At 44.1% G+C, this 10,227-nt stretch overlaps 2 protein-coding genes across 3 annotated transcripts in view; one reads left to right on the forward strand and one right to left on the reverse strand.

Moving 5' to 3' along the window:
- The window catches only part of LOC135111614 (pancreatic triacylglycerol lipase-like), a 56,080-nt gene that overhangs the window by 29,792 nt on the left and 16,061 nt on the right, over nt 1-10,227 (reverse strand). For both annotated transcript variants that reach the window (XM_064025114.1, XM_064025115.1), the window contains exon 2: nt 1-131. This exon is cut by the window's left edge and continues 39 nt beyond it. The gene's annotated coding sequence lies outside the window, so the exon portion shown is untranslated. The remainder of the gene's footprint in view (nt 132-10,227) is intronic.
- On the forward strand, nt 1,061-2,910 carry LOC135111612 (four-domain proteases inhibitor-like). The gene is made up of 4 exons (XM_064025105.1): nt 1,061-1,214; nt 1,560-1,721; nt 2,226-2,556; nt 2,745-2,910. Exons 1-3 carry the CDS (start codon nt 1,151-1,153, stop codon nt 2,507-2,509), a joined length of 510 nt encoding a protein of 169 aa, XP_063881175.1. The 5' UTR covers nt 1,061-1,150; the 3' UTR covers nt 2,510-2,556; nt 2,745-2,910.

Genomic DNA, 10,227 nt, shown 5'->3' on the forward strand with positions numbered 1-10,227 from the left:
TTTGTGCAGGAGAGGAGAGGAGAGAGACCAGGACGACGACAAGGGATACCGAGGGAAGCTGTAGCAAGCTTGTCCTGCACTGCTTGTGTCACTAAAGGACGAGCGCCTGCGTGGAGCCGAGCATGGCATCACTGGAAGGACGAAGGGGAAACAACAGATTATTTTTGTTGTTGTTGTTGTTGTTGTTATTATTATTATTATTATTATTATTATTATTATTATTATTATTATTATTATTATTATTATTATTATTATCATTATTATTATTATTTTTATTTATTGTTATTATTATTATCATTATCGCTGCTGTTGTTCTTACTATTACTATTAATAATAATAATAATAAGAATAAGAAGAATATTATTATTATTATTATTATTATTATTATTATTATTATTATTATTATTATTATTATTATTATTATTTTTGTTATTGTTGTTGTTATTGTTGTTATTACTACTACTACCACTGCTACTACTAATTATAATAATAATAATAATAAAATAAATATTTATTATTATTATTGTAATTATTATCATCTTTATCGTCATTGACATTCAGTTTCACAGCACACACACACACACACACACACACACACACACACACACACACACACACACAAGTGTACAGCCGTTATCAGTTACATACATTTGCAGCGATAATCACGTGACCGAATGACGTCATGAGCTGAAATAAATAGAAGCAGCGTCTCGTCTCCTTATCTGTCCAGCCTTCAGAGTGAGGAAGCTCAGGTGAGTGTGTGTATGTGCGTGTATGAGAGAGACAGAGTATAACGTTTCCAACACTCTGGCCCATATTCTAAAATACTGCTCCCTCACCACGGCTGTTTTCAAAGTCCACAGAATGATTAGTCAGGTTCCCAAGAGTGTTTTTTCTGTTAATAACGTAGAAATCTTGTTGATCTGTCACTAGAACCGTAAAAATGCTTTATCCTCTCACCACGACTATTTTCAAAGTCCACAGAGATGATTAACCGTGTTCCCAAGAGTGTCTTTCCTGTTAATAACGTAGAAATCTTGTTAATCTGTCATTAGCACCGTAAAAGAAGCTTTTCCGTATGACTTTCTCGCAATGGGATTATACTTTTTCCTTTGCAGATTCCTAACTTTGCTGGTAACTTCTGGAGAACATGAGGCACTTTATTCTGCTGTCGGCGGTGGTGGTGATGGTGGCAGCGATGCCCGGTTTAAAGGGTGTGTACCTCTACTACTACTACTACTACTACTACTACTGCTACTGCTACTACTACTGCTACTACTACTATACTACTACTATTACTACTACTACTACTACTGCTACCACTTGAAATTCGTGTGTGTGTGTGTGTGTGTGTGTGTGTGTGTGTGTGTGTGTGTGTGTGTGTAACAAATGCTGAGGTCACTTTCATTTATCTATTTATTCATCATCACCATCATCACCACCACCACCATCATCATCATCATCATCATCACCACCATCATCATAATCACTCGCGGCGTACAGTACATCACTCGCCTCCAATACGTGGCTGCTCACACCTTGCCTTCCCGCCTCACCAGATGCAAGTTGCTCCAGCCACTGCTTAGTTGAGAAGCAGCAGACGCGCGTGTGTGGCTCTGACAACAACATCTACAACAACTTGTGCGCATTGGACTATCAGAAATGCAGCGATGCAACACTCACTCAACTTGACGAAGCGGCCTGCAAGAAACTGCTGAAAGGTGTGTGTGTGTGTGTGTGTGTGTGTGTGTGTGTGTGTGTGTGTGTGTGTGTGTGTGTGTGTGTGTGTGTGTGTGAAAAATAGAGATGGGAAGAAATTGGAGAGTTAATGAATAGAATAGATTCAGTAACCAGGCTGTTAGTGTGGAGTTAACAGGACATTCTAAAATGAGGTTAGACAAATGTATGGATGAGGACTGGATATTGAAGCAGGTAGGTCTGTAGGCAGGTTTGACGCAGGGAGTGGCACGTGCAGGCCTGAAGGCTTACTGCAGCTTTCCTTATGTTCTTATATGTTCTTATGTTGTAATGTGCACGCAACACTACAACTTCACATGCCCACTACACACTCAACACCTGAACACACCTTTTCATTCACTCATTCGTTCATTCACTATCTTTCCTTCACATTACTTCTTCACTCACTTTGCGGTATGTAAGAGTTCATCTCAACAGTAACTCATCTCAGTAATAACTCTAAAGTCATATTGACCATGCTTTGCCAGAGAAAAGATGCCGGCAGTCCTGTGTGCAAACCAAACCGACTATCTTGTGTGGCGCTGACGGCATGCTGTACAGCGACTGTGAGCTGGAAGCCAAGCGCTGCAACGAACCTGACTTCCAGGCTGACGACAACCTGAAGGCATGCCCAGGTCATCATCCAGAAGGCAAGAGTGAAGAAGTGTTGGTCAGGAACCTTAAAATGACCAGCGTGGAGCAAACTGGGATGGGCAAGAAAGGAAAAGTTCTGGACACAAACGATGGGCCAGTAGTAAAACCAGAAAAGTAGGAACATGAACACCAAGATGAACCGCAAACTACTGAACAGCTAGCTGGGTAAGTGCTACTACTACTACTACAACTGTGTGTGTGTGTGTGTGTGTGTGTGTGTGTGTGTGTGTGTGTGTGTGTGTGTGAGGGTGGAATACATAACATACACGCAACAGTACCTCACATCCCCACCACACCACCACACAACACCTGCCTGACACACTCACTCACACCTTTCCTTCTCGCCTACCCAGGTTTGCGAGGCCAACCAGCGCTGAAGGAGGAAGCGAGTGCCACAGACCTACAGCAGCACCACAACTCTCGCCACGACGGCAGTTAACTTCTTAACTCTTCTTTGTTCCTTTGCTTTCTCTTCCTCCAGCAGTGCAATTGTCAAGCAAATAAACGATCAGTAAGCATTGTTAGAGTTTTAGTACATCATTAAGTGTTTTTTTTGTTTATTTATCTTTACTTGCATGCGTGAAGGAAGATGCAAAAGGCCATACAAAGAGAGAAAGAGAGAAAGAAAGAAAGAAAGAAAGAAAGAAAATAAATAAAGGAAAGAAGCTTATTGACGGCTCCTTAAAAGAAAAAAAAATGAAAAAAATGAAAAGAAATGCTCGGTTCTGACGTCTTACAGAGAGAGAGAGAGAGAGAGAGAGAGAGAGAGAGAGGAGAGAGAGAGAGAGAGAGAGAGAGAGAGAGAGAGAGAGAGAGAGAGAGAGAGAGAGACCGCCACCATGGTGCAGCGTCGCCCTTGTCGTAAAAATAGGGTCATGAAGTCCTCGCGCTACAAACCAACTCACTCATCCACATTACGAAGAGAAACACAGCACACACACACACACACACACACACACACACATACACACACACACACACACTGTTTTCCATAAACCGCACACTTGAAAGAGAGAGAGAGAGAGAGAGAGAGAGAGAGAGAGAGAGAGAGAGAGAGAGGATGAGAGAGAGAGAGAGAGAGAGAGAGAGAGAGAGAGAGAATGCATAATTATAAAGAGTAATGTGGACGTGGTGGTGGTGGTGGTGGTCGTCGGGAGGGCGGGGCGAAGGGACAGGAGGAGGAGGAGGAGGAGGAGGAAGAGGAGGAGGAGGAGAAGTGCATGTGTGAGATTATTCAGCTTCCACGTAAGCTTCCTAGCATCGGTTTAAGTCACTGTAGTAGTAGTAGTAGTAGTAGTAGTAGTAGTAGTAGTAGTAGTAGTGGTGGTAGCAATAGTGAGCGATAAATGTTCATCAATCGAGATTTTACCTTCAGAACCTAACATTCTCTCTCTCTCTCTCTCTCTCTCTCTCTCTCTCTCTCTCTCTCTCTGGTGGTGTGTGTGTGTGTGTGTGTGTGTGTGTGTGTGTGTTGTATACCCGGCAGACACACACAAGCCTCCAGGCAGGCACCAGTAATGGGATGATGGGAGAGAACACTGACAGGAGTGGGAGGAGGAGGAGGAGGAGGAAGAGGAGGAGGAGAGGGGAACGTGTCCCTCACTCAGCCATGTTTGGACCGCTAGGAATGTCACGCCGGAAACAATACAAACAAATGGTACGTCAGTCAGTCAGGTAGCCTTGAGTGCCATATGACCACTACTGGGTTCACTTATGGCTCGGAGGAGGAGGAGGAGGAGGAGGAGGAGGAGGAAGAGAAAAACCAAAGAAGAGAGGCAGTAGATGAATAAAAAAGAAGTAAACAAGCTGTAAATATTAAACAAGGTGTGTGTGTGTGTGTGTGTGTGTGTGTGTGTGTGTGTGTGTAACGCGCCAGCCGGCAGGGCGTGCAGTGGTGTTGGGAAATGGGTGGGTGAGGGGCGCCGCCAGTTACTAAGAGAAGCAGGAAGAGGAAATGGTGAACAGCGTCTTTACACTGCAGGAGAGTCTTCGCTTCCTCATGGGTAACGAGGGTGAGGTGACCACTCGCCCGTCACTGCCCGCCCGTAGATATGGTGTCAGGTTTTTCATCAAACTTGCTACAAGTGACGTATGAACGGTCACTATGTAGCATGAAAAAAAAAAACAAATAAAAGTCAAAAGTTTAATTGGAAGTGCGTGAAACCTGCTTGTTCTTTGAAGTACGCACGGGTGGTGTCCCTGCGTGTGCCTGTGAGTCATAATGAGCTGCAGCACACATGTACAGCAGCCCTGACACGGACCATGAAACTACATAAGTGTACCTTCTGCATGTTTTCTTTATAATGTGAATCACTTCCTTTTCAGTGTCTGCTGTTTTTATCTTTGTGTTATTGCAGAAGTGTGATTTTCTTCGGAAACGCAAAAAATCACGGAAAATCCAAGGAAAACAGTACAGATGAAATACCCGTGTTTTTGTTTTTATTTTCATTCCTAAAACTAAAGATCAACATGGCGCGCTTTAAGCACAGTCCTCCACATCAATACATAAAGCAGCGATTCTCACACCACACACATCAGGGACACGTGAAGACACAGTAAACCATTACGCAACATTTTAAACCAAGATGTCAGGAGGGGCAGGGGAGGAAGGCAGGAGGAGGAGAGAGATGGGAAGAAAGGGAGGAACATCTGTTCACTATCATCCTCCTCTTCCTTCTCCTTCTCCTCCTCCTCCTCCTCCTCCTTCTCCTCCTCCTCCACCTCTTGCAGTCCCTTGAAAGATCTCTCATTATTGTTATTGTTATTATTGTTATTATTATTATTATTTTCATTGTTATTGTTGTTGTTGTTATTGTTGTTGTTGTTGTTGTTATTGTTGTTGGTGGTGCCGGTTGCCGTGATGTTGACGTTGATGTTGATGTCTGCCATGATGTCCCCGGTGAGGTCCAGGGCGAGGATGGCAAAGGTGAACAGCGAGAACAGACCGGAGTTGGAGGATTTGCACACCACCTACGGAACAGCGGAGACGCGGCGTGAAGGCAGGAAGGAAGGAAGGAAGGAAGGAAGGAAGGAAGGAAGGAAGGAAGGAAGGAAGGAAGGTAGGAAGGAAGGAGGGAAGGGTTCACGGTCACGCGGCGAAGAAAGCAAAGGAAAATGGACACAAGGGAACTGAGGCACACACACACACACACACACACACACACACACACACACACACACACACACATGAAGTAAATTTTTTCATGGTTTGATCTACGGATCAGAATTAATATTTGTTGAGAGTTACACTTCATTCATTTAGTTTGTCATTGTGATAGTAATAGTACACACACACACACACACACACACACACACACACACACACACACACACACACACACACCTGCGGGTAGGACTGGGAGTAGCCATCCCTCCTGTGCCGTCTGCCAGCGCTCGGGAAGTGCCTCCCCAGCTGCGGGTCACGTTGGGTCAAAGGTTCACGTGGCCAGGAGGGCGGCGGGGGAGTGTGCTGGTGGTGGCTAAGCAGATCAGCCGCCCTTCGCTCCAGCTGCCGAAGGAGAGACGTAGCACTGCAGCGGCTGATGGTGGGTGGCCATACTACGCTGTCATGGAGGGGGCCGAGGGTGGCTGTCGAGGCGGAGGGGAGCAGCAACATGGCAGTCTGTAAGCGTGGCCGGTGCTCATGGGAGACTAGCAGGAGGTGGCGTGGTGCGTGTGTGTGTGTCTGGTCACAGTCCTGCGCCTCACGACGTGCTGTGCTGTTTGTTCCTGCCTGGAGGTCACCCTAGCATATCGAGCACTCCAACACGCCCTCATGCTACGCACGTCCCTTGGCTCAGTGGAAAGAGTGACGGTCTTGGGAACACTGAAGAGACACCGGCGTTCAAATCCCACTAGGAACTTCAAAAATAAATAGTGACATGATATCTGCGTGTATATGCGTACTGAGGAACCTTCATGTATACCTTGAGAATGAATGCTGGAAGTGTAGCGCGGGACTCTCTCTCACACACACACACACACACACACACACACACACACACACACACACACACGGAGGGAGAAGTGTCAGCGTCTCTTTCCTAACGGGTCGCGAGGTTACAATTCCACTTACGCCACATATTCCCCGCTGCGTGAACATGAGTCGCACCGTGGAAGGAGACAGCACTTACCGCCTCTGCCTGACCGTGGACTTGAACCCCGCGCATCTCTCCTTTGCCAGCCAGCGAGGGAGGAAGGGGGGAGAAAGGAGGGCGTGCCGCTATCCATAACACCCCTATTTCTTACCATCACTATTCCCTTCCGCTATTCCTGTTTGAGTTTCAGACTGTGTGTGTGTGTGTGTGTGTGTGTGTGTGTGTGTGTGTGTGTGTGTGTGTGTGTGTGTGTGTGTGTGTGTGAAGGAGAAAGCCGTGGATTTATGAGTTGGTGATGGCTAATAAAGACATCACGAGTCTTCAGGTCAAGTTTCCCTCGAGTTTCTCTGAGTCAGGTTCCTCTGCGTGGCGCCTCCTCTTCTCGCCACTCTGCAAATTGTGTTGTTGTGAGGGCGTGTCATAGTTTGTCTTCCTACTTTTCTGCTGCTACTGTTACTACTACTACAATTTGTCCTCCTCCTCCTCTTTCTCTTCCTCCTTCCTCTCTTTCTCTCCTCCTCATATTCCTCTTTCTCTTCCTCTCCTCCTCCTCTTTCTTTTTCCCTCTCTTCCTCATTCTCCTCCTCCTCCTCTTACTACAATTTGTCCTTTTCCTCCTCTTCCTCCTCCTCCTACAATTGCTACTACAACAAATTCTTCTTCTTCTTCCTCTTCTAGCTCTCCCTCCCATTACTGCCATCATCACTACTTCACACACAGTCATCACATGGATTTAAAAGGACGCTGCCTCAGTCGTCACCTTCACCACTACGTAAGCTGACCTAATCCTATTCAACTTCATTTATTTGCGGACTGTTTTTTTTTCCTTTATTAATTGTGTCCATTTGTAACAATGTTCTTATTTTTTCTTTTTATATTTCCGTTAATTTTTTTTCCTTCTTCTTATGATAGTGATGCAATGACTCACACATACATACACACACACACACACACACACACACACACACACACACACACACACAGTTCAGCTATGTGTGTGTGTGTGTGTGTGTGTGTGTGTGTGTGTGTGTGTGTGTGTGTGTGTGTGTGTGTGTGTGTGTGTGTGTGTGTGTGTGTGTGTGTGTGTGTGTGTGTGTGTGTGTGTGTGTGTGTGTGTATACGTGTAGGTAGGTACTATAAATAAATGAGGTTAGCCACTACACGTGAAGCAGGATTGCGGTCAGTGAATGTACTGCCAATAAGAGCAAAGGAGTAAAAAAAAACTCACTCAGGTATTCACTACTCGTGTGCAGGTGAGGTGACGTGATGCAGATTGGGTCAGGTGCTTGAGGGACTAGTGGCTGCTGGTTGATTTTGATGTAAGAGGGGCACTAGCCATGAAAAAAAAAAAAAACATGGAAGGAAGAAAAAAAGACCCATTAGAGTTCCAACCCCGAAAGGAAATCAAAAGGACCATAATATTTAGAGGCTAAGTGACTTAAAACCTCCCTTTAGAAAGAGTTCGAGTCATAGGAAGGCCATTCATGAAGAGGGGAAACACAAAAGAATACAAAATAAGACACAAAATAAGACAACAACAACAACAGACTCTGAGCTCCCTAAAAAGCTATTTGTATAACTGATAGACACTAACTACTAGTAAGAGAGACAGGATAGCATAGTACAAGGTTCCTCCCCATCCACCCCTTCCCTCCAGCTGGCCGGAAACAGGGAGTGATACCAAGTGATATAGAACGACAAGGAATTTAAGAGAGGATAGTGAGAAAAAGAAGAACGACAAGGAATTTAAGAGAGAATAGTGAGAAAAAAGAAGAACCACAAGGAATTTAAGAGAGAATAGTGAGAAAAAAGAAGAACCACAAGGAATTTAAGAGAGAATAGTGAGAAAAAAGAAAAACCACAAGGAATTTAAGAGAGAATAGTGAGAAAAAGAAGAACCACAAGGAATTTAAGAGAGAATAGTGAGAAAAAGAAGAACGACAAGGAATTTAAGAGAGAATAGTGAGAAAAAAGAAGAACCACAAGGAATTTAAGAGAGAACAACGAGAGAAAGAATTGTAGGCTACACTCAGTTTTGTTTGTGGGGCAGAGTGCAAATGCTTGAAGGTGTTGCAATGTGTCGTGTGCATAAATTAAGTGGAGACACAGTGTGGATGTCGAGGGGTGGTGTGGTAGCCTTGTCTGGCGCTTTACAGGGAGGCAGCAGTCAATCAGGCCCCAGCTTCCATAGAGGGGAGGAGGAGGAGGAGAAGAAAACAAGAAAAAGTAGTAGTAGTAGTAGTAGTAGTAGTAGTAGTAGTAGTAGTAGTAGTAATAGCAGCACAACGACAATACATCACCCCACACAGTCACTTTTCCCTTCAAGCAGTAAAGTAGAATCTCAGGATGCAAGATGACCAAGATATTTACACAAACCTACGAAAGTAAAGCGCAAGATACGTAAGAGTTGCCACAGAGCTCCCCCCTCTCTCTCTCTCTCTCTCTCTCTCTCTCTCTCCTTCCATTACTGCCAGAGAAAGTTGTAAATGTGAAACTCTCATCTCTCTCTTACTTCCATTACGTGTCTGTCTGTTTATATAGTCTGTCTGTCTGTCTGTCTGTGTCTGTCTGTCTGTCTGTCTGTCTGTCTGTCTTGCTGGATGGCTGGTTGCATGGGTGGTTAAGTGTTTGTTCGTCTGTCTGTCTGTCTGTCTGTCTGGCTCTCACTCTGTCTGTATGATTGGCTCGTTAGCTGTGTGTGTGTGTGTGTGTGTGTGTGTGTGTGTGTGTGTGTGTGTGTGTGTGTGTGTGTGTATAGGGTAGACGTATAATAAAAAAGTGTAGATAGACAGATAAATAGAGATAAAAACAAAGATTCAAGATAAATAAATAGATAAAACTGATTAACTGATGATAAATCGATACGTAGATAGAAAGAGAAGAGAAAAGAAAAAAAGAAATAGAAAAAAAAGATAAATGAAATGAAATAAAAGCAAAATGAAAGAAAGAAAGAAGACAAAGAAAGAGAAAAAAGAAGACAGCCACAGAGAAGCAAGTAAAGAAGTGAATGAAAGTGAAATGAATGATAAATGAAGAAAAAAAGAACAGGTGAAGAATTACTAAAGGGAACTAAATGAATAACCAGAGAGAGAGAGAGAGAGAGAGAGAGAGAGAGAGAGAGAGAGAGAGAGAGAGAGAGAGAGAGAGAGAGAGATTCAATATTTCATCCACTTCAATGCTACGTTTTTTTTTCCTGTCTAATTTTTTTTCCTGTCTTTTATGTTTCTCCCTTTTTTCCTTTAATTTCTCTCTTTTTCCTTCCACTTCTCTTCCTTTCTCTCAATTTTGTCATCCTTTCCTTTTTTTTTTCTTTTAGTGTCACTTTTCTCATTCATCTTTCAAACCCCAACTTCTTTCCCACCATAATTATAACGAAGGTACTTAAAACCTTGTCTTTCCCTCCCATTTCCTCTCCCATCTCGTTCCTTTCTCCATTTTTTCCCTCTTTTTCCCTCCCATTTTCTCTCCCATCTCGTCCCTTTATCCATTTTTTCCCTCTTTTTGTCACCCTTCTCCTTCACCTTTCCCATCCCATCCTCTTTCCCACCATGATTATACAACTGGCTGTCATAATCTCGTCTTTTCCTCCCATCTCCTTCCCCTTTCATCTCGTCCCACCTCGTCCCATCTCGTCTCTTCCAGCAGCATTGTCCCGCAGACTTCTAGGAAACTTTCTTCAGCTCTCAGCTTTCACTCTTGGTACGGGGAGTCTCAGATCCGTCTCTCTCTCTCTCTCTCT

Source organism: Scylla paramamosain, chromosome 22 (assembly GCF_035594125.1).
Source record: "Scylla paramamosain isolate STU-SP2022 chromosome 22, ASM3559412v1, whole genome shotgun sequence".
NCBI classification, from domain to species: domain Eukaryota; kingdom Metazoa; phylum Arthropoda; class Malacostraca; order Decapoda; family Portunidae; genus Scylla; species Scylla paramamosain.